General features: G+C 44.2%; 1 protein-coding gene across 1 annotated transcript in view; it reads right to left on the reverse strand.

Moving 5' to 3' along the window:
* DDR2 (discoidin domain receptor tyrosine kinase 2) overlaps positions 1-25,392 on the reverse strand; it is a 69,103-nt gene extending 43,711 nt beyond the window's left edge. The window contains exons 1-2 of the mRNA XM_054980212.1: positions 25,323-25,392; positions 11,353-11,461 (exon numbers count right to left, since the gene is read on the reverse strand). Coding sequence (XP_054836187.1) covers positions 11,353-11,434 — 82 coding nt within the window. The 5' untranslated portion in view covers positions 11,435-11,461; positions 25,323-25,392. The remainder of the gene's footprint in view (positions 1-11,352; positions 11,462-25,322) is intronic.

Here is a 25,392-nt window from a genome sequence, read left to right on the forward strand (position 1 = left end):
AGAAACAGCATGGGCATTACAGGCAGGCAAATAAATGAATGTTTATTCATGTATATTTATTTAAATATTGGTTTTAGATAATTGTTTATGATTTTTATGTATACTGCTTTCTTGTTGTTAGCTGCCCTGAGCCCATTTGTGGGAAGGGTGGGGTATAAGTAAGTAAGTAAGTAAGTAAGTAAGTAAGTAAGTAAGTAAGTAAGTAAGTAAGTAAGTAAGTAAGTAAGTAAGTAAGTAAGTAAGTAAGTAAGTAAAGCCGTTTCAGAAAAAAAGACTGGGGAAAAACAGATTTCAGAAAGAACAGGGGAGAGGAGAATGTGGAAAGCCAGGACAGCACAGGATTGGCAATGAAGCTGTGGAGAAACAATAAAAAAGGCAATGAAGGGAAATGAAGCCAGAACTTTAAGGTTGTCTGGAAGAGACCCAAGACAGCACTGGAAGATCCAACCACAGATCTCTCGTGAAATGTGTGGTTTGACCCTTTCAAAGAAGATCAGTCAGCTGCATGAAGGATAAGTCCAATAACAATGATTAATCAGGACAGCTAAATTTAACCTCCAGCTTCAAAAGCAGTGTACCTCTGAATACCAGATGCTGAGAGAACAGCAGAGTGGTGGGACTGCTATTGCATTACAGCACCTGGAACCATATGTCTAGTCGTGTTAGGTTAAAGGATGCAGGGCTAGAAGGCCAGTTCCCTGATCTAAAAGGTATTGCTTATGTTTTTTGGAGCAAGGTGTAACTATTTAAGAGCTTTCTAATTTGCATATATTGTACATGACACAAGAACTCTTTATAGTGATAGACGGGAAACAGTTTTAATGAGGTATTTCTTTCTGCTGGCCATGGTAAACCCAGATTAATACTGATAGCCTTAACTTCAAATGTGCACTTCTTCTGACCACCTATAATTATATGTAGTAACCACAGATGTGCTGTCTGGCATCAGAAGTCAAAAAACAATGTATTGTCAAGAGGCAATTGGACAGAGCTAGGAACCTCTGGGGGTGAGAAGGAGCTAATTTGATAAACCTTCATTCTCAGGGAATGCACAGTACAAACCTATTTCAAACCTGACAGAAAGATTGTGGCTTCCTGAGAAAAATTATTCAGGGAGTTAGAGATCGTACCAAGAGCACCAGCTCTTCCTTTCCCTCCTTCTTCCCCCCTCCTCCCGCTGTCTGAGAAAAGGGGCACTGATATAAAAAGCAGCCCCAAACCCTTCCTCACTTTAGGCTTTTGGAAGTTTATTAAGCCAGAGCAAGTGGTAACAGTAGCAGAGAAGAGTGAGTGAAGAGAGATTAAATGAAATGCCAGCATACGACCCACTAGCTGCTAGAAACACATAACACTGTTGTTGTTGTTAATAATAACAATGACAACAACATTTGATTTATATACTGCCCTTCAGAACAACTTAACGCCCACTCAGAGTGGTTTACAAAGTATGTTATTATTATCCCCAGAACAATTACCCTGTGAGGGAGCTCTGGAAGAGCTGTGACTGACCCAAGGTCACCCAGCTGGCTTCAAGCGGAGGAGTGGGGAATCAAAGCCAGCTCTCCAGGATTAGAGTCCTACCGCTCTTAACCACTACACCAAACTGGCTCAGTACAAAACTAACACTCATAGTGGCTTCCCAGGAGCAGCAGTTCAAGCGCCTTTTAAGCTGTGGGGGTGGGGAGTGGTGCTCTAATCTAGCATGTTGACAACACTGAGCTCTTTTCATGTGTGTCTTCAGAGGAACATGAATCACAGCTTTCCTTGGTTAGGAGAGCCCAGACAATAGAAAAGTCGTGAAATGGGTTTAAATTTATGGAGTGGACGTGCCCTAGGGTTGGCAGACCTAGAGTCATCACCAACTCCACAGTGGGACCTGGACTGCTTCCAGAAGGATTACAATGAATCTCCAGACTCCTGAGATCAGTTCCCCTGGAGAAAATGGCAGCTTCAGAGGGGGGACCTCTGAAGCATCACATCTCCTTTGAGCTACCCCCGCTCAAACGCCACACTCCCTAGGCACTACCCGCAAATCTCCAGACATTTCTCAAGCCTGAAAAATTGTTTCAGGTGGTTCAATCTATGGTCTCCTTTTCTCAGGGAGATCGCCATACTAATAATTCGGCTGTTGGCTGCAAGGCTTTGGGGAGCTTTTTTGCAGATAAAATTTTGTCTCTCTGCTGTGACCTGCCAGCCACAGTTGATACAGTAAGGGAACTGGAGGTCCTTGGCTGTCTTCCAGCCCTTGTTTAGATCACTTCAGTCTGGTCTCTCAGGAGGAAGTTGACAGGATCCTGCAGCGGGTGAGGCCCTCTACGTGCTCCCTAGACCCCTGCCCATTGTGACTGGTAAAGGCCAGCGTGCACAGGTTAGGAGCTCAATTGGAGTTTATTATTAATCAATCACTAAGTTCTGGAGCGCTGAAGGAAGTCATGGTGAGGCCTCTCCTGAAAAAACATCTTTGGACCCCACTGATCCATCCAATTACCAACCAGTCTCAAACCTCCCATTTCTGGGGAAGGTGATTGAGCAGGCAGTGGTAGAACAGCTGCAGGTCTTCCTGAAAGATTCTTCTGTCCTGGACCCATTCCAGTCTGGCTTCCATCCAGGGCACGGGACGGAGACAGTACTGGTCGCCCTTACGGATGAGCTTCACAGACATCTGGACCAAGGCAGGTCGGAGCTTCTGATTTTGTTGGACCTTTCAGCAGCATTCGACATGGTTGACTATCAACTGTTGACCCACTGCCTTGCCAAGATGGGGATCCAAGGGACTGCCTTGCAGTGGCTTGTCTCTTTTCTCTATGGTCGGGGACAGCGGGTTGCGCTTGGGGAGAGCTTATCTACATGCCAGCCTTTTGTGTGTGGCGTCCCGCAAGGGGCAATACTCCCCTCCTTGCTATTCAACCTGTATATGCACCCCCTTGCCCAGCTTGTGCAAAGTTTTGGACTGGGTTGTCACCAATATACGGATGACACCCAGTTGTATCTGTTGATGGGTGGCCAGCCTGACTCTGCCCCCGATGTCCTAATGAGAGCTTTGGAGGCTGTGGCTGGATGGATAAAGCAGAGCTGGCTGAAGGTGAACCCGGTAAAGACAGAGGTCCTGTACTTGGGCCATGGACTGCTGGATCTGGGAATCTGGCTCCCGACCTTTGATGGGGCGCCATTAGTGCCTGTCTCATCGGTTCAGAATCTTGGAGTGATACTGGATTCCTCCTTATCGATGGAGGACCAGGTCATGGCAGTTGCCCAGTCTGCATTTTCCCATCTTCGACAGGCCCACGACCTAACTACAGTGATCCATGCAACGATCGCCTCCAGAATAGACTACTGTAACTCGCTCTACACAGGGCTTTCCTTGGGCTTAACACGGAAATTACAGCAGATCCAGAACACTGCTGCACGTGTCCTAATGGGCATACCATACAGGACACATATTACTCCCATCTTGCAGCAGCTGCACTGGCTCCCCATGGAGTTCTGGATTAGGCTCAAGGTTTTGGTTTTAACCTTTAAAGCGCTAATGGACTGGGACCGGCATACCTGTGGGACCATTTGTCCCCATATGTACCCCGGAGAGCCAGTTTGGTGTAGTGGTTAGGAGTGCGGAACTCTAATCTGAAGAGCCGGGTTTGATTCCCCACTCCTCCACTTGAAGCCAGCTGGGTGACCTTGGGCTAGCCACAGTTCTCTGGAACTCTCTCAGCCCCACCCACCTCACAGGGTGATTGTTGTGAGGATAATAATGGCATACTTTGTAAACCGCTCTGAGTGGGCATTAAGTTGTCCTGAAGGGCGGTGTATAAATCGAATGTTATTATTATTATGTTATTATAAATAAGAACTTACTGGTGGTCCCTTGACCAGGGCCAGGGCTTTTTCAGTCCTGGCCCCACCCTGGTGGAACTCTCTGTCGGAGGACACCCGGGCCTGCTGGGCCTGTAAGATGGAGTTGTTCCACCAGGCATATGATTGAGGCCAGTCTTTGACTTTCTGACAGCTTAGGTGCCTCCCTACTCGTCTCCCACCGGGGGGGGGGGGGCGACAAAGTCATCTGTCCCCCATAAGTGCTGTCACCAGAATATGATCCCACTCCTCTTGGTTTGTTATGTTCAGATTGGGGAAATTGGAGGGGGCCGCCATCTGATATGCTGTTTTAGGTATTTATGTTTTTTGTATTTTAAATCTTACTTACATATGTTTATATATTTTAAATGCTCATTGAGCATTTTATTGAACCCTGCCCTGAGCCTGTTCGTGGAGAGGGAGGGCTAAAAATTGAATAAACAAACAAACAAACAAACAAACAAACAAAAGCTTGAGTTGGCAACCATAGTCTGACTCTGAAATTTCAGGGTCTGAAATTGCTTCTCAGAGTCTGCCAAGGAAGGGATTAAATCACTGGTTTGAGGACCAGAATCAAGGAGGCAAGATGTCTTCTCCCTGGAGTGAGAACTTTTGCTATTCACGCCAGCGTCATTTTTCACACACACACCCACCGCCCCACCAAACCAGCATGCTTCACTCTAACTAGCAGGTGTCATCCTCTGCTTCCATCATACTTCATTTCTTTTATTTATCCTTATGATATTAGTAAATCACCTTTCCTCACATATTGGGCCCACAGCAGTTTATAAAAGAATGCTCACACATATTCACACACGCCAGTGGAAAAAATAAAAGTAAAGACCAGCAGCATCTTCACTTAAACAGTAACAACTCACATCAACAACCATAGTTTATACCAGCAGCCATAAAAGCAAACACTATAATCAGCAGATAACCCTAACAGTCATATATATTTTACATATTTGTTTAACAACAACAACATTCAATTTATATACCGCCTTTCAGGAAAACTTAATACCCACTCAGAGCATTTTACAGTGTGTTATCATTATCCTCACAACAATCACCCTACCCTGTAAGGTGGGTGGGGCTGAGAGAGCTCTGGAAGAGCTGTGACTGACCCAAGGCCATCCAGCTGGCTTCAAGCAGAGGAGTGGGGAATCAAACCTGGTTCTCCAGATTAGAGTCCTGCCGCTCTTAACCACTACACCAAACTTCATTTATAACCCACCTTTCCCAGTAAGACTCAAGGCAGATTAGAAAATGTTTTTGTAAAAAAAATAGATCGACAGCAGCATTTCCTCAACTCTGTCTTGGATTTCTCCTGGTTTTGAATCTTTGCAAATTTGCTTGTATATACCCTGTTACACGTTTGTTGAAATGTCTTTGAAATTGACTGTACTGATTTACACAGTGTAATCTGCCTTGCAGAAAGACAGACTATAAATAAAGTAAATAAATAAATATGATATTCAATGCAGTAGGCCTGGGACCTGTGTCCATTCTCTCATCTGCCACACATTGCCCCTTAGCTCCCTGGCTCTAGTCAATCCATGCCTCAAGTTCTGAACTTCAGGAAACCCAGCATGCTTGATCAATGTTCTGGATTCAAAGGCTTCTGCAGGTCTGGCAACAAACAGCGACGCCTCCACTCTTGGGACCATTAATAAGCAAGAATGCATGCAAGTGGATGCGAGAGTTTCGTATTCCTGCTTCCTTCTTGAGATTCCTCTTTCCTACCTCAAAAATCCTATCTTGAACATGCCCCTTGCTCCAACCTTGCTCCATTTGTCAGGATTGTGTCTGTCACTTTGGAAGTGACCCAGTCTCTGCCTTGCAGAGGGCCACACTTGGCTGAGTCTTACCACCGGAATCAAAGGCCAAATATTCAAGAGAGATACTCAGCACGGCAATAACATGTTCTGCTAACTAAACAGATTTGAAGGCCACACTCCAGAATTAGAAACAAATTTGATATGAGCCAGCATATGGGGCATGCAAGATATTCCTACACAAAACTGATTTAGCCATAACCACTTATCAGAACTGTAGTTGTGGAGGATGCTGAAGGCACTTCACAGAACTACAAATCCCAGAGTCCTAAGGGCAAAGCTATGACAGTAAGACCTGTTTCTACAAAACATTTGGAAAACTTTGAATCTAAAACTTGGGTGTCTGCTGAAGGCAAAACATTTCTAAAAGAGGCCTTGATATACACAGTCCAAGTATCCATCCATCACTGGGCGGGGCGGGGGCAGGGGGGACTTTAAAAGCCAATAGGTTTTTCTCCCTAACTTCAAACTCACACTGGAATAAATGAAAACAAAGCTGATTCAGGGATTTCTCTCTACAAAGGGATGATATTAAACACAATCCAAGTATGCTTTGGATTGAGGAATGAGAGGCCGCTTCAAGGGAAAATTCAAGGGACTGAAATAAATCAGGAGAGCATTTGCCATGGGGTTCTGTAAGTGGGCAGGCAAGGCAAGCCGCTTCAAATTGGAACCAGGGTACAGCCTTGCTGAAAGGAATCTGGTCGAGGAAGGGCAGACAAGACCGAATGGGGAGAATAAAAATGCTCTGCCGCTCCATTTTAGGCAGGTTAACTCAGAAGTCCTACTGAGTTCAAAGCAACTAACTCCCAGATAAGCATACATAGAAACTTTACATCTGAAGCAAAAAAACAACAACCATGTGCATGCACACATGGAAGATCTCCGCTGGATTTTTTTTTTTTTTAATAACTCACTCTGGGCTGTTTGGCAGAAGACCTGAACCTGGAAAACCAGGTCTTTGCCAAACATGAGGGATGGGAGGGAGGGTGCAGTTTGGAAACAGCTAGTAGTGAGGAAAACATGCTCGATTCTTTCTCTTCCTACCATTTCTTCTCTCTGCCTCCTGCCCCCAACTTGTTTGCCCAGTTGAGTTTCCTCAAAACATGTCTGCTAAGGCCAGGATTAAAAATGTGGCTGGAGGGAAAAGAGGAAATTATCCCACTCATTTTACACTGCTATAGAAAGAAGATTGATGCCCACTATGCCCTGTACTGAGAGTGCAATCAGAAAGCAATCCCGAGACTATCAGAAAGATTTGACCACATTCAAGTTCATTCAAACATAGGAATGGGGCGGGGGGAGGAGAAGGGAGAAGAAGACTTGTGCTGTTTCCATACACGCTGGATAATGCACTTTCAATGCACTTTAGCAATCCTTCGAAAGTGGATTTTTTGTTTCACACACAAAAACCCAGTTCCAAATGATCGCTAAAGCACATTGAAAGTGCATTACCCAATGTGTGTGGAAGCATCCTTGTAGTGCTTACTGCAGAGAACTCCTGTGAACAAGAATAACTATAATGAAAGCCATCTTCTGAATCAAACTGCCTTGTCCATCATATTTCCAGCAGAATCCCCAAACGATCTACAAACAAGGTGTGGAGGTCTAGGCCTTCCCCTGTTATTAATCACCTCCACCCTGCCCAGGCACTGGCATTCAGTGGTTTACGGTCTCTGCATATGGAATGTGTACATGATATCACACTGGGACAGCTTACGTAACCATTGGAGAGACACCTTATGTATAAGCCTCAAATGTCTAGGACAAAGAGGTTTTATATTTTTTAAACATTTTTGGTCTGCTGCTGGCTTATGGATCTTTACATCAGCATCATTTTAGGTTGCTCAATATGTTATTGCCCTGGCTTGTTTTAACAGCATAGGCCTTTTTTGTGGCTTGTATGATTTGGTGTCAGCCTGTTTTTGTTATGACTATGTTTTACAGTGAAATCCTAAGCAGAGTTACTCCACTGAAATCAGTGGGCTTAGACTGGAATAACTTTGCTTAGGATTTCACTGTTAATGTCTTTTAAAAAAAATGTTTTCATTGTAAGCTGCCTTACAATGCCATATACATTTTTCTGAATAAAAAATAAATATTTGGGCTAGTCAGGTTTTTGATAGCCGTATGAAACCAGATGCTATGGAGATATACCTTCTGAGTAGTTAGCAGCACCAAAAACACCAATCCAGAATAAGCACTGAAATGAAAGAGCAGTTCCTTTGACACCCAGAGGAAGAAAGATACTAATTTATATGGGCACAAAATGTACCAGTCTTGCCAGCTGGTATAACATTGGACAGCACAGTAGCAGCATACAGGATAATAGGAATGGGCATTTTATCTAGCAACCAGCAGACACCTTAAAAACCTTAAAGACAGATGGGATAAGGGCACAGCTTTATATTCAGAAAATAAAAGATAATCGTTATAAGAAGCAAATCAGAAACTTCCATTTAACCAAAACCTGACAAATGGCAAAATATTTTTCAAAAGATTATCACGGGAATTTCCATACTGCCTAATGTTACAGGTATCTCCCAGTAACTTACAAATATTTCTCAGCTCATTGCCTCAGCTATGTGACTTCTTCTACTTGCCTCCCTCTAAGAGAGCTTCAAGCATTCCTAGCAACCAGCTTATTTACATCTCTTCTTAACTAAGACAAGAGTCAAAATTAAGGGTTTCCAGTGGATTCACATCTTGCAGTGTTACTGCCCAGAATGAGTATGCTTCTAAGGACATGAAAAAATGAGTTGAGATAGCATTACAAATTAGTAAAAGGGAATAATGTAAACTAAACGTCTTTTAATGATGGAAACATCAATTTGATGGTTTGGAGGGGGCAGCCAAGGGAAGTTCAATCCAACAAAGCTTAACTACCATTCAATAAGCCATTAATTAAATTAGGGAAGGAAGCCCAGGAAATCATGGAAAGTGGAAATTCAGGTTTCACAAATCAGTGAACAGGTTTCAAACACAGATGAGAGGTATGGGGATTAACTTAAAATTGAGTCTTCGAAGCAACTTGACCATTTCTATGGCTGAACTTTATTGCCCTGAAAGAGAAGTTTCCGGACAAATCATATTCAGGGAAAGGGGAGATGGGAAACATTCACATTGCCAACACCTTCTGTGAACTTTTTCAGTGGATCCAACCCAATGGTTGGCTTGCCTTTCAGACATGATTTTCTCCTGAAACTGAAATCAATTTACTTTTTTTAGCAGTGTGAGAAGCAGCAACCCTTAAGTGTTGCTATCATAACTTTGCTAAGAATGAAAGGTCCGCACACAGGTAACTCAAAGGAACATGTGAAGTCTGCATATACATTTCGCTCAATTTACATGATTTATTCTACAGTTTTTACTAGTTAACACCGTTTATGTTTCTGTGGACATGAGGAAGGGCAAAGAGCTTGTAATGATTTCAGGTAAATGTGTGCATGTATCTTTAAATGCTTGGTGTGAGATAGGTGAAGAGTGGGAGAGAAAGAGAGGGATGAGTGAGCGATATGATTGGTTGATGACTAAGAGTGTGGGCGGAGTGAAGGCAGTTTAGAGGGGGAGTAGAGAGAAGAGTCAGTCAGAAGAAAGCAGGCTAGCTGTGTGCTGCCTGAGTATGTTGAAGTATTTATGAGAGAAATATAACCTGTGTGGAACCTGAACTAAGCATGTTTGTGAAAAAACACTCAGTCAGGGAAAGAGAGGCTAGCTGTGTGCTGCCTGAGCAGGTTTAATATTTCTGTGAATAATAGTCAGAGGAAAGCAGGCAAGCTGTGTGCAGCCTGAGTAACTAAGCACGTCTGTGAGAGAAATATTGAGTCAGAGAAAGAGGCTAACTGTGTGTGAAGCCTTAGAAGAGATCTGTGTGAATGAGTTTAAATGAAGTAACTTTAAGAACTGAGAACTACTTTTATGAAATCGATACGCTTCTTGAAAAAATAAACGTTTATTTTGCTTTTATTATATCCCAGAGTAGCTGTCATTGCTATATCCTATTCTTATTCTCAGGGCCACATAGAACCACGAAGGAGCCTGACGCTTAGGCACGTTAAAAAAAGGGAAAACTTAAATAAAATATCTTGGAATATAATAATCCTGATGGCAGCAAACTGCACAGAGGGTGTTAAGGGAAAGATAAAAGGAAAAATCTACCCAAGAGAAGTAAAGGGTCATAACAGAGCTCTTCACTCCAACTCTCAGATTGAGTCAGGGCATCTTTTTGGCTTCTATGACTTCACCAAGCATTGTCCACAGCATTTCCAAGCCTTTCAGCCATAAGGTCTAGAAGATTAATTTTTAAAACTGAAAACTGAGCTTCTTAGAAAGTTGTTTTCAGTAGTAAATAGCACATGTTGTGGCTTTTCTATGCTCTTGTGGACTATACCACAGCCCTTAGGTCAACAAATCTGTGTAATTTAGAGGTTTGAAACAACTGCAAAAGAAACTGAGGGTCAGCATGGTACAATGGTTAGAATTTTCAACTAAGATCAGACAGATGTGAATTCAAACTCCACCTCACCAGCAAGCCATAAATCATTTTGGGTGACTTTGGGCCAGTGAAGCTTTCTAAGCCTAACTTACCTGATGTGAAGGTAAAATGGATAAGAAGAGAACCCTATCTTGTCACAGGAAAGGTGAGATAAAGATGTGAGAGGCAGATATTTCTAAACAACCCTCACTCCCACCTCATGGTTGGCCCAATTAAATTATCACCATGAATTTCAGGGCCTTCCAAGTGTTTTCTGACATGCCTCCTTTACAAGGGTTATCTTCATCATGATCTCACCTTGATTTCCTTATAGCCATGTCCTTTACTGCCATTTTGTCTTCCAACCAAAATCTACACAAGCCTTTTCTATAATATCTTGTGGTTGCCAACCTACAGGTGGTGACTAGCAGGGGCGGCGCAAGGGTCTGCCACGCTTGCGGCCGGCCAGCCGGGTGCCCCCGCGCGTGCACGAGTGCGCGCGCACACCGGCCTGCGTGATGATGTCACGCGTGCCGTCATCACGGGAGCGCACATGCCGCCGCCAGCCCGATTGCTGCAGCGGGCGGCCTCCGAGCTCTCCCGCTCGGTTGCCTGCGCCGCCGCAGATGCCTGCCTGCGGTGGCTGTGCCTGGCCGGGGGCTTGTGCTGGCGGCGGCAGCGGTGCAGGGTGGGAGGGATAGGAGGCTGGTGCTTTGTGGCGCGCTCTCCCGCCTGCCGCGCCTCCTCCGGCGCTCCCTCCGGCACCCCACGCCTGCGGCCACTGCCTACCTGGCCTTAATAGGCGCGCCGGCCCTGGTGACTAGAGATCTCTCAGAATTATGACTGCTCTCTAGGCCACAGAGATCAGTTCCCTTCGAGAAAATAGCTATTTTGGAAGGTGGTCTCTATGGCATTACATACCACCAAAGTCCCTTACCTCTTCAAACTCCACCATCCCTGGGCTTCACCCACCAAAATCTCCAGGAGTTTTTCAACCCAGAGCTAGCAACCCTAATAATTTTTGTTGTTCTTATTCTTTTATTTTCAAACTGCTTTATAGAGACGTCTTACAGTTACACTTTCTCTCATCCTGCTTCCTTTGCCCTTTCCCCCCAGATTCCTGGAATCAGCCATGTATGGTCAGGAAGCCATGATGTTTGTTAAACTTACCATTCTGTAACAGTAAGCCCTTACCTGGATTGACCTGAGTTTTCACAACACTTGGGATATCCAGCAGCACTAGTAGAGCTATCAACGCCCAGGCAGGAGTTAGCATCTTGGAACAGTTTTACGACTCTGGTACCTACAAGTAGGAACATAACGTTATATGCCATCCAACGCTGTATATGCCATCAAGTGTCAGCAACACCCTTCAACTCTGCATTGGAAAGGCAGATCAGTCCCTTCTCAAAAGAATACATGGGCAAAAATGTAATATCACAACATTCAAAAACCAGTGCGAGAACATTTTAATCTGCCAGTTTCAAGTGGGTACCCATGTAGGCCTGTAGCAGAAGAGCAAGATTCATGTCCAGTAGCACCTTAAAGACCAACTAGGTTTCCAGGGTATGAGCTTTTGAGAGACTTCACTCACAAAAACTCCTCTGACTCTCAAAGTTTCATACCCTGGAAACCTAGTTGGTGTTTAAGGTGCTACTGGACATGAATCTTGCTCTTAATCTATCAGGACATTCCATTGCTGACTAAGAGTAGCAGTTCATAAGGAGAGAAACTTCAAAGGAAAATTACAATGAGAAATTGCTAAAATTGAGTTTATTTGGAACAATGGTTCCCCCAGGGCTGAATTGGGACATAGGAGTTTGCTTGCGTTACAGATGCTAATTTTCTGCACTTCACACCATGGCCGTTTCCACATGGCTTACCTTCATTTGTAAGGACCCGGAACATCACGCAAAAAATGTGGAAGATCATGTTTTCTCGCACGAGATTTGCGTGAAGTTGCACAACATCGCGCAAATCTCGTGTGAGAAAATGCAATCTTCCGCGTTTTTTGCACGATGTTCCGGGTCCTTACGAATGAAGGTAAGCCGTGTGGAAATGGCCCATGTTCTATCAAGCTAATTGTAACATGTATTATAGCTAGCTTCCTGACACTCTGGTTTACCATAGACTTCCTACCCTCTGCCTGGATTATAAGGACTTCTTCCTTTCTCCACTTCTCATATCTGACAAAGGGAGCTTTAACTCTCAGAAGCTCATACCCAGGATATCTTGCTGGTCTTTAAGGTGCTACCAGACACGAATCTTGTTCTTTATTTATAATGTATTTTTTATTGTTGCAATCTGTTTTGGGTCCCTTCAGGGAGAAGAGCTGGGATTTTTAAATAAATAAAATGCTAGAAAAACTGTATTTTTTAAAAAACAGAAGTTACCCATAGAAGAGTGTAAATGTTAGGGCTGACAATAGATTCAAGGTCTTTAGTTTGTCACTTACTATTTAACTAATTGATTTATATTTAAATTTATTTGCACAGTTTGCTTTTTGAGCTGGCATCTTAAAAGATAACTTTCAAAGTAATAAACAAAAGATGACACTAATCTTTAAAAGATAAGATCATCTTCAATACATTCTTAAGTCCAAAGATATCCCACTTCAAGTGGTCTGAGGGTCAAGCTGGGAGGTGGAAACAAACTTTCAGAACTGTTCTGTGGCTCAAAAGGAGGCAGAGCTTCACGTGGTGTCAATTGTTTCCTGTGATTCATCGATTAAGAATGCAGATTTCTCTACTGAAAATCCAGGATAATCTCTAAATTATAGTATGACTCATCAGCAAAAATGTGTTTCTTATTCCATTTATTTGTCACATATATTATTTTCGCTGGAGAATTTTTAAGGTACCAAAATGATACCAAGGACTTCCCCTATTTCCCAAGATTTTGTTTTTCTTTTAACAAACACAGAGCTGAGAGTAAATAGATTTCTGTTTTGTTAAAAGTGCTGTAACAACCAAGGAAACATCCCTGTAGAAAAGAATACAGTTACAATGTGTTGTTAGATGATTCACCTGAAGCTCTCTTAAAACAAAAAATTAGGTATCACCAAGACAAGATTCAGACTACTTATTAATTTACTACACCAACCCCACTGTTACTAATGGAATGGCATTTACATTTGCAGAAGTGCTGGCAGTTTCTGCCAATTCCCCCATTACATGTTGTTACTGTGGTCCACCGACACCCAGAACAAACTTGAGGGAGGGGACAGAGTAGGCTGTAGAGGTGCTATTCCCCTGCCTGGGGCGGGTGATCCCCTGCTCCCACCGGCAAGGGAGCTTGCTCCCCGGGCAGCGTGGCGTGCTTGTGCCCACAGCAGCTCAATTCAGGGTGAATTGTGCCCTACAGCAGGCCGATCCAGCTCCTTGGTGAGTGTGGGAGCGCTCCCAGGCCACCCTTTGACCTGTGTGATGACGTCACTCCCTGGAGGTGACATCATCGTGCAAGCGGGACCGCACGTGTGAAGGAGATCAAAAAAGAAAAGGCAGGATACTTGCCTTGCCTGGGGCGCTCTTAACCTACGCTGTGCTACTGGAGCCTGGAACTTACATTTACTGCATCCCTGTGCTTGTTCTTTGCACTTGCTGTGCACCCTCCTCAAGGGCGTGGCAGAGTCTCTGCTCCGCCACAGCTGCCCACGCTGCCGCAGCCAGCTTGGCCTGCTGCAGGACAGTGCAGGCAGCCTCCCCAAGGATGCGGCACAGTCTCTTACACCTCTACGAATTTTGCGCCCAGGGCAACCACCCTCTGGCCTCCCCACGCTACGCCACTGCCAGGCTCCCAAGCTTCTGCCAGGGGAGTCAAGGGACCTGGCAATCCTAGTGGGCTGCAGCAGAAGGGGGCAGCTGAAAGATTCTGCTCTGCAAAGTCTCTTGCAACCAACAACTTCAGCTAACATACAGAACTGGAACTGAAAGCAGAGCTCCACCCAACAGAACCAAACTAAATTACAGATATTAGGAGAGGAGCAATTAGGAATACCATATTCACACATATGGTGGGAACTCTCCTGCCCCTTGCTGCTGCTGTCTATCGCTTCTCAGCAGGGCTGCTGGAGAAAACTGGTTGGTGAAGGGGGGGCTGCACAATTATCATCCCCAATGCGATGATGCAACTTCTGGCCCAACCTGGAAGTGATGTTGTCACGCCAGAGGCATCCTTGCATTCAGGTCATGCTGGAAGTTGGGCCATGATGTTGGGGACAACAATTGTGCCCCTCACATGTAAGTTCCTGCCTCTCCCATCTCCTGCCAGTTGCCAGGCCATGCCTGACAACCCTACAGTACAGTGATATATTTACTAATAATAATTTACCGAAAAGCCCATTGGAGGGGGCTGGGAAGAAAATTGCACGCAGGAAAATGGCACCACATGTGGTCAGGAAGATTTTAAAATCCATACTTCCCACAAACCTGCTTTGGAAATCATGTTTTAGAAGCAACTGTACCAAAGCAGGGTGCTTCCGCACAAGGGAATTTTACTGTCCTCATTATGCTGCTGGTGCAATAGTTTCTCACCCTCTATATCTCCATTGCTGTCTTTCTACCTTCATAAATTCCTACCCAATTTCTTTTCCCTTTTTTAAATATTCAGGCACATCTGCTCAAGAGGAATGGTGCAATAACATGGACATTTTTCTAAAAACCTTCCACATATTTACATAGTGCTGTTTAGGAATAACACAAAACTTGAGGCTTTCCACCCCTTGTATTTGCCTGCCTATTATAGCACAACTCCCTCCACCCCCAATGAACAAGTGATAACTTACAACAACTACTAAACATGTTCAGCGTCACTTAACAATAGTAAATCCTATCCCCTTATCCAAAAATCTAAAGTATTCTGCCAAAGAAACATATTTAGAAAAGCCTAAATATAGCTGCCCCCATTCTTCTGCAGCTGTGACTCCAGTGAATCTGAAAGAGGTTTTAAAAGGTTTTTAAAAACTATAATGGATAGGTGGTGAAACTGAAGGCATACCCTCTGTTCTACAGTACTCAAATGACATGTCGAGGGGTGGGTAGGGGATGAGTTTTCCCCCAAAGAGTTTTTTAAAAAAGCATTTCCTATAGAGAAAAAAAAGGGCTACCAATGATTGGAGCATGAATGCAGGACATCAGCAAGTGGAAACAGGAAGGGGGGAAATGCCCAATTTAAATAAATGAATAACCTGCATGGATCAGCTGTAATGCCAGGCAGACGGAAGGTGCTTAAGCAGGAGACATATTTTTTGCTGGCTTCATCACCTGAGCACACATACCTAATGCCAGTGTCAGCAGCACATGGAAAGGTGGAGCAGCTGCCGGGGTCTGTGGCTTCTGGTGGGGCCCACTGCTGTTGAATCCCTCCTCCTTGCATCTCATCAGGTGCCTTCCACCACCTGCTTGCAAGTGCTTTGTCACCTCTGCTCCTAGCATATGCTGCCTAGCGTTGGTGGAGAAAGGCACGTAGGTGGTGCACAAAGCATCAGCATTCCTGGTGGCCACGGCAGTGACACTCCTAGTTGCACCCACTATCCAGCACCATCAGGGACAAAGACTACAGACAGTGATAGTCAATGTGACTGCAGGTGGCGGGAGAGCTTGCAAGTGGGCAAAAGAAGGACACACGGGCAAGTGGGGTATGTCGATGGGAGGGCAAGAAGGGGAATCTAGTAGTTGGAACATACCATTACACCTGACTCTAAGCCCAGACTACATAACCATGACCCTACCTGGCTCCTTGTATTTATCCATCTGATAGTCAGCCTCTGAGATGCTGTGCCATATTCTGCCAAATTCCCAGTTGAATTAATGTTTCCATTAACAAAAACAAAAAACCCTGCACTTAGTGCAGTCTTCTATCCATGAATATTTTGAAAACAAACAGTAAGAACTCCTCTCACAGAGATGTCAAATACCTCGGCTGATTTCCCAGGGATGTCAGGTCCAGGTTGGGAAATTTCTGGAGATTTGGGGGGTGGAGCCTGGAAAGGGTCAGGTTTTTTGGGGGGGGGCTCAATGGGGTATACTGCCATAAAGTCCACCCTTCAAAGCAGCCACTTTCTCCAGGAGCACTCTCTCTGTCACCTGGACATCAGTTGTAATTCTGAGAGATCTCCAGCCACCACCTGGAGCCTGGCAACTCTATGGTTTCCACATGTGTGGATTAAAACACATGCACACCAGTCCATTATACAAAAATTTGGATAGAGCATTAAAAAAAATCATCTTGGGGACCAAATGTAAAAAGGACATGTTTCAAGGCAATCTCCACACTGTACAATTTCTACAATGCACGTTGCCCAGGCTCAAGCCTTCCTGGTTCTTCCCTTTAACCTCTCATGAACATGACTTCTTGTGACCTCACCGATGAAGAAAAGGCAACCTATACAAGAAGAAAAGACAGACAATACATGCCTAGAGGTGTTCTCTCCTTTGATCTCTCTTTACATGTTCTATAGCTCAGCTGAGGCTCTAGCGCTAAACCTGAGTGGGGTGGTCTGAAGTCAATTTTCTTCCTGTTCTTCTCATATCTAGAGATGGGCACGAAACGGGGGAAAAGGAACCCTGAGTTTCATGGTTCATTGAGTTCCACAAACTTTCACGAAATTGTCCTGTTTTGCAAAACGATTCATTAGATTCGTGATTCATCAGATCCTGGGGCTCTTCAATGGCCCCCTTCATACCCAGAGATGCCAAACTCGCAGGGAGACCTCAGCAGGCTCCCCCCAAGCAGCTCCCTTCAGGCTCTCTTTGCTGACTTTTCCCTCCAGTCCTCCTGGCCTCCTGCTTTCTGCTGCTGCTGGAAGAAAAGTCAAGCAGAGCGGATCTGCTTGGGTTTTCCTCTCTTCAGGTTCTCTTTGCTGACTTTTCCTTCCCGTCCTCCTGCTGCTCTGATATGCCCTCCCCCCCCCACCTCCAAGGTCTCAAAAGAAAAGCCGAGCAAAGTGGATCCGCTCAGGATCTGCTCCAGGGAGCTTGGGGAAGGGGGTGGCTGGGAAGGCATGTCAGAGCAGCAGGAGGACGGGATGTAGAGAGTCAGGGAAGGGTTCCTGAAGCTGGCAAGCAGTGAGCAGTGGCAGAAGGAGCTGCTGAGGCTGCTGCCACCACTGCTACTCCACCATCCCGTTCTTAAAAATGGAAAAGGGAAACAGAGAAGGGAAGGAGTCTCTAACTACAGTTCCCAGGTAAACTTGTGCAGATCCGCATTGCTCAGCTCTCAGGTTGGCAGGGAGAGCTGCCTATCAAGGTTATGTGGGCTAAGATTAGGGTTTCCACGGCAACAAAATGTCTGCAGACAATCCAGGCCTATGTTGCCTAGGGAATCAATGGATCAGCACCAGCCTGTCTGGTATCATAAAGCCTTCACGAATTGAACAAATCGGCCCCAAAAGTCGTGGATTTCATGAGAAACGCTGCCCCACGAAACACATATTCGCGATACATGAATTGACCCAATTCATCACGAAATTTTATTTGTATTTCAATTTGTGCCCATGTCTACTCATATCATGCTTGCTTTCCCCACTGCTTCCTATTTCTCACTTCTCTGAAGCTGGCAGAATGTAGATTGTAAGTTCCTTGGGTCAGGGACCTTCCTTTTATTTAGGAAATTCATTCAAAATGCCAAGTAATAATAATAACAACAACAACATTTGATTTATATACCGCCCTTCAGGATGACTTAACACCCACTCAGAGCGGTTTACAAAGTATGCTATTAGTATATAGTATATAGTATTTTGACACTGAGAGATCCCTTTCTTTCGGTGCTACACCTCTGAAGATGCCAGTCACAGCTGCTGGTGAAACGTCTGGAACTACAATGCCAAGACCACGGCAATACAGCCCGGAAAATCCATAACAACCATCTATGCTATTATTATCCCCACAACAAAACTCCCTGTGAGGTGGGTGGGGCTGAGAGATCTAGAAGCTGTGACTGACCCAAGGTCACCCAGCTGGCTTCAAGTGGAGGAGTGAGGAATCAAACCCGGTTCCCCAGATTAGAGTCCCGCACTCTTAACCACTACACCAAACTGGGTCTCAAAGTACACTAATAGAACTGCATAAATAATAAAAAATAGTTAACACCAACCCTGAGCAGTTTTATCATTTGAGAAGTGCTGGAACTGAAATTTATAGCCCTATTGCAGACTTGAAACATTGCCTTTGGAACACAGATGCCTGGAGCTATGTTACTAGTGGTATGGAAAAGGAATTCTACAGATGCTTGGAAATACTTTGTTTACTTAGCCAGAAGAGATAATTAGTCCCAACACAGTAACAGAGGTCCTCAGTTACGAGCCCTTTCCTTCTTCTAAACTTGCAATCAAATTGATATTTGAAGCATGTAAAAGGGTTGGAAGTAATTCTCCAACATTTCACAGATGGGAAATAGGTGTATATACCAAGTATCATTGCCCACACAACTAGTCACATATTTGAAGGAAGGGGGATTGTTCTTTTAGCCAAAGGTACACTAATAATCCTATAGTATATTGGTCTGTACTAGAGGTGGGCATGAACCGAAATACAAACCAAAGTTTGTCACAAACTGGGCCGTTTTTTGGTTTGTGAACCAACAGTTCATTGGAGGGCATTTCTGACGAACTACGACAAACTGCAACAATTTTTATGCTGGTTCATCTGGTTCATTTTTCGGTTTGTCACTGCAGACAGCCTGGTGCCGATCAAACAGTTTCCTAGGCAATGGGAGGGATGGGCTTTCTGCACACCTTCTGCTGCCCCAGAAGTGACGTATTCACGAACCAAATGAACCAGTTCGCAAACTGGGCAATTTCATGCCGGTTTGTGGTTTGTGAAACACAACGAACCACAAACTGCAACGAACTGCCATTTTCCCCGTTCATGCCTGCCTCTAGTCTGTACTGAACCACAAAGTTTTGAAGACTTACAGCTGCAAGTGCATGAAAAAAAATGTATGTTGCAGAAAGCAAGATGCCTCTTGCTATGGGTTCTCCAAAACAGCAGACCAAACAGGATGATGAAGCACTCAGTGGTACAATACAGCATCCAGGAGTGGAAAAGTATTCCCACAGATATGAGGGTTTATCTAACCCATTGGGTTAGATCTTACAGAACTGTTCCACTAGCGGTGCGGCCTTCCTCTGCTGTGAGAAGCTCTTCCCTGATGCCAAAAGCCTCTTGCATTTTGGAAAGGCTTCTTAAGCTGGAGGAAAACATCACCATGGTGGAACAGATACCCGAGATCCAACCCATAGATTCTAGAAGGATCATCTAAGTCCCTTATTACTTGTAATGCATATTTTCTTTAACTCATAATCTTCAGTTTGGGGGCCCAAACTTACCCAGCACAAAGCCCGGGAGCCCGGGAGCACAATGATGTCACTCCTGGAAGTGATGGGAGCCCACAAGTGCTGCTAATTGTAAGGATGTGACAGCTACAGAGACATGTCGTCACAATATGAGCAACTCACTAACTGGTTAAGTCAGTCAGGCCATATGGCAGCCAAGAGGCCTTAAAGCTTGAATCTTCATTCTAGTTACATCTTTCCTGGGGATTACATCCTTATCAGGTAAGGTTGCCAGGTCCCTATACCCTCCCGGTTGAAAGGGGGGGGGATCTGGCACTTACCTTGTGCCTCGTATGTGGTGGTTTTTGAGCATGCTTGCATGATGACATCACTTCAAGGAAATGTCATCATCACACTGGCTACAGGTGTGCCCCCGCACTTTGCACAGGGCTAATTCTGGCCCATTTGGGACCCCAGCAAAATGCGGGAGCATGCCTACGGCAGCACGAGAATGTCACTTTAGGAAGTGAAATTGGTGACATTTGATTCAGGACTGAAAGCCTGTACAGTATTATTAGGATATTTAGCTTATTTTTTCTTTTCCTGTTTGCATATTTTTATAATTGTATTCTCTTGCACCTCTTTTAATAAACTTTATTAATCACATTTCTTCAATCTGAACACAGCAGATTGGCCTATTTGCCACAGCTACCTGAATTATTGTTTTGTGGAACTCAGAGCCAAGCTACAAGTGACGAATCACACTTGCCTGGCAAGTGAACAGATTCACGTGTATTCTCCCTGTTCACTTGCCATTCACTTGTGCTCCACTTGATCAAGTGGAGCGCAAGTGAATGGCAAGTGAACAGGGAGGAATACACATGAGTCTGTTCACTTGCCAGGCAAGTGTAATTCGTCCTTTGTAGCTTGGCTCTCACTGCTGACTTCTTGCTTAAGAGTAGACCCAGGAGGACTTGAGATTTGCCCCTGAGGGCCAAGCTACAAGTGACGAATGACACTTGCCTGGCAAGTGAACAGACTCACGTGTATTCCTCCCTGTTCACTTGCCATTCACTTGCTCCTAAAATTTCCATCTTTCCTCCAAGCCCAAGAAACTTCAGGAAGAGATAACCTTGCTTATGAGTTAGCTAGTGTTAGCACTAATCTCCAGAGATCTTAAGAATAAAGAGAATCTTTAGCTTGTCATTTGTTTTGTTTCTTGTTTTAAATGCCAAAGAGGATGTGATAGTCCTGAGCAGACAAAGATACCCATTGTGATAAGCCCACAACGTTGTGATAGTTAAATGGAGCATCCCTATTTGGAGGTAATAGACATCTCAATTTCAAATACTGGGGGGAGGAGAGATGGCTGCTGATGCCTTCATGCTCTGCTCATGGGTTTCCCAGTAGCATTTCTCATGGAGGGGAAGAAGATGGGAGTGTCTAATGCAAGTAACACACACTAAGAAAAGGCACAGGTGGACTTCAGTTGCTCATACATCATGCACAACTGAGATGCATAAGACTAATGTGCGTGCACCCACCAACATTCAAAGGCCATCCTCGGAAATTCTAAATTTTGAACAGCAGAATTTGAGTCCAGTGACACCTTAGAGAACAAGATTTTTCAGCTTTCGAGAGTCAGCGCTTAGAGATGGGCATGAACAGCAGTATGAACTAAAAAAAGCCATGAACAGCCCAATCAGCTGTTCGCGAACAAGCTGTTCCTGAGGCCCCATTCTAAATGAACAGGTGGTCATTGCAAGCCTCGTTCCTTGCTGTTCGTCAAGCCAGACTATCTGGCACCTGCAATCAATTCCCTTGGCAACCAGAGGCAGGGTCTGCCTGAACTCTGTCTGAACTTCTGCTGTTGCCCTGGAAACCCCAATCTAAGCCCAATTTAGCTAGATAGGCAGGTCTTCCTTTCAAGTGTGGAGCTCCAAATTTGTTACAAGGAAGCAAAGAGCAGGGGGGAGGGGGGCTCCCAGCTCCGGTTTTGCAGACAGTGAGGGAGAGACAGTTGCTGCTGGCATTTGGAGAAACAGGGAGAGTGCATTGGAGCTTGAATTTTCTTTGTGTGTGGTGGGATAGGGATCTACCTCTTCAAGTTCCAGGGCTGCTGCCAGGCTCTGGGCCAAGCTACTATTTATTACTGGTACCTTTTCTGCTGCCTGCTCTGGTAGGGTTTCTGGGAGTGGTGTGGTAGGGATCTTGATGGCTGGAGGAGAGCCTGCTGGCCCCCACGAACAATGAACATGTTTGTGTACAGGTCATGTTTGTCAATGTTCATTGTTCACGGATGGCAACGAACAACGAACACCATGTTCTTTTTTTTCTGTTCGTGCCCATGTCTATCAGTGCTCCCTTCTTCACATAAACAAAAAATCTTGTTGTCTCCAAGGTGCCTCTGAACTCAAATCCTGTTGTTCTACTGCAGACCAATATGGCTACCTATCTCAAACTATCTAAATGTTGAATTCACCCAGATATGGATTTAATTTGAGGTTTCTCTATTTCAGAACTGCAGGGGCTGTGTGTGTGTGTGGTGCCCTCAGCACCATGAAAATGACTGTAGAATATACAACTTCAAACAAAAATATCTACCCCAAATAAGAGCAACATGCCAAGAAATTAATAATACATTCTCTCTGTAGTAGAAGACCCTGTTTTGCTGATTTGGGTCTGTTAATAATCATTTCAGATTTTCCATAGCCACTTGCAAGGATGCTGAGCCTCAGAAGTCCATGTAAGAATATGCTGAAAAATTGTTCTTTTAAAAACAATACTTCTGCAAGACTCTGGTGTTCAAAAGTGCGTGCAAACAATGTTGAAAAGACAGCTCATTAGTTTCAAAGTGTTTTTCTTGCTCAGTTTCACAACTCCACTCCGAGGAAGGGTTACTAAAATACCATTATACAGATAGGAAACTCAGGCTGAGTGTTCACTTTAATTTTTTTTAACTTGGGTACCCAGGCGCTGCATAGTGTAGTGGAGTGATTAGAGTGTTGAACTAGGATCTAGGAGAGGTTCAGTTCCCTGCTCTGCCATGTAAGCTGCTGGGTGACCTTAGGCCAGCCGCTCTTTCTCAGCCTAACCTATCTCAGGTTTGTTGTTAGGAGGGTAAAATGAAGGAAGGGAGAACAATGTTGTAAACTACGTTGTCTTCCCATTGGGGGAGCAAATAGGGTGTCAACATCTAAATAAATAAAATAAGCAACCGCATGTTGTGCCAAGGTATGCCTAACTGCAAAAACCAGAGTGAGAATTAATTCTAAGAGACAGCAAATTGTACAAGGGTCTTAACCCTTATGTGACTGAGGAACATTCTAGCGGTACAAGGAGATAGTCCCTGAAGATCAGGGCCGTTTCCAGATGGCTTACCTGGCTCCGGAACGTTGCGCCATCTTGCGGGGAAAACTCGAAATATCGCGTTTTCTCGCACAAGTTTTGCATGACGTCACATGACGTCGCGCAAAACTCACATGAGAAAACGCGATATTTCGCGTTTTCCTCGCAAGATGGCGCAACGTTCCGGAGCCAGGTAAGCCATCTGGAAACGGCCCAGGTTGTGAATAACAAACTACCATTATTTGAATACTTTCCAGTGGTCCTACATGAAATCAGTCGATTCCTAGCATCGTTCAGAAGGAAGCAATGCATCCCAACATTCATTCACTGTTATTCCATTTAGCACCACCTCCCTACTAGGGTTGCTGCCTGCCTAACCTGAACTGAACTGTAGAAATTCTGAACTGTAGAAATTATCTAGACGTATCCCTGGAATTCTGCTGTCCATGTACTTTTCTGTCAAAATATGCTTTGTTGGATCAGTCCAAAGGACCACAACAGTATCGGCCAGATGTTCTGGGGAGTCCACAAACAGGTTATGAAAGAAGTAACTCTCCCCACATGTAATGAAGGAGTATGTTACCTTTAAAAATGGATGAACAGGATATACTCCTGAGAAATCCCAATTACCATGGTTTGATTTTTTTTTTTAGGAAGAGGTGGGAGGTGAAGGAGAGTGTTGCAGGTGTCTTATTGATATCTATGTTTCTGTTTCCTGTTTTTATTGTTGCTATTGTAATTTGTTGAAAGGAAGTTTATTTTTAACTAAAGTATTTGTTTTTAAAAAAGGATGGTCCATTATGCTCATATTTGCCTTTGTTACACCTCTGTTCCACAGATTCGTCTCATCTTTCAAAGCAATCTAAGGCTGCATTCACATGGTGACGGTTCTCTGCTGTGGATTAATTGCCTCTCCAAATGCAGAATACCCCCATGGAAATTTCCTCTGCAACTTTCCTAGGTCGCCCCCTCACGGCCGTCATTTCCTCCACCCTGCCAGCTTTTAAAAATAAATCAGTAGTTATATTGCTATAGCATGATAACACTATAGTGATATAGCAAAAATCCCTCTGGAAGCAGACAGGAAGAATAACACCCCTCATGGGATGACAGCAAAAAACCAGCACCAATGCAGGTGAGAGGTTCAAAAATGCACACCTTCCCACATGCATACCTGCTTGGACTGCGAGAAAGATCATAGCAAAGCAGGATCGGGGAAGATCAGGGCCCAGCAGAAGAAAATCTGGCAAGTGGACCATTGGTGTACAAAGGGGTGCAAGTGCTCTGAAAAACTCGCTCCAGTTTGAGAGCCAAGGAGAACAAAACACCTGCATGGATGCAGCTTAAACCAGTCACCTTCATTGGGTCTGGAAGCAGCAAAGTGAATTACATGATGTGTCAAGAAGGACTTTTCTTTGGTCTCTCTTGAATCTACTGCCAATCTATTCCATTAGCTGACACCAGTTTCCAGAGGGAGAAAAAAATACCTCTACTGACGTTCTCCACAGTTTACATAATATAATTCCAGAAACAGAATTTACACATCACATCGTCTAATATTATTTTTCATGTATCTAAAGATTTTTTCCCTCCACACACATTACTCAACAGCAAACACAGGTTTACCATGAAATATACATGCAGTTGCAGCAAATCTCCGTTTTCTGATTCATATACCTGTATGATTCATGTATTTGCATTTCATTTAGGAGCGGGCTTCATCCTGGATATCCATTTCAAAAAAGTTATGTCTGCACTTAGCACACAGCAATGTGTGTACTGAGATATTTTTTACCAACTTACTGGAAATGTCTCCTTCAGACTTGGTAACCAGCAAAACGAACACACAGCCATCGCCATTTACAAATATGGAGTAGCTTGCTCCGCTAGGCTTTTGCAAATCATTATTAAAAGGACTGTCCTGGGAAAGGGTTGCAGCCATACTGTGGCAGGACCTCTGGGACTGGGGCCTTTTTGAGGTCAAACCTCTAGTTTCTACAGTTGCCAAACTAGAGGCGCCACCAACAATCAGAGAAATAGCAATGATACACAGAATCATCACGAGGCGCACGCACACATCCGGCAAAGGAGGGGGCTGCATATTTCATAATCCCCCAATAACAGTATTTGCACGCAACCAACAATCTTTAATTCTTGAATCAACAGATTTTAAGAACAATTTACTATAGTGACAAAAAACCCCAACGCTTCCCATCTCAGTTTTTCTCTAGTTCTAAACCACTTTGGATGTAGCTCCCAGTTCACATATCCATCTGTGGAATCTGTAATCAACCACTCTGGCCTGCCATGCAAACAATTTTTTTTTCTCCAACTATGCTTAATTTTACATACGGTGGGTTTTACTGCTTACTTTGTACTGTTAAGAATCTCTGCTCAAAATTGCCTTAAACTGCTCCAGTTTTTGTAAGGGGCAAAAAGGTAAAGATTTTCTTCCCGCCCTTTTCATTAGACAAAATGAGAAACAAAAGGCTTTTTTGGTATCCATTTTTTTTCTTTTTTTAAAGCAGAATAAAGTCCATACCTGGCTGCTAAGATGAAGTTTTAGGGGAGCAAGGGTGGACGTTTTCAGAACTTTAGTCCACAGCGTTAAA

Source organism: Eublepharis macularius, chromosome 5, assembly GCF_028583425.1.
Source record: "Eublepharis macularius isolate TG4126 chromosome 5, MPM_Emac_v1.0, whole genome shotgun sequence".
NCBI lineage: Eukaryota > Metazoa > Chordata > Lepidosauria > Squamata > Eublepharidae > Eublepharis > Eublepharis macularius.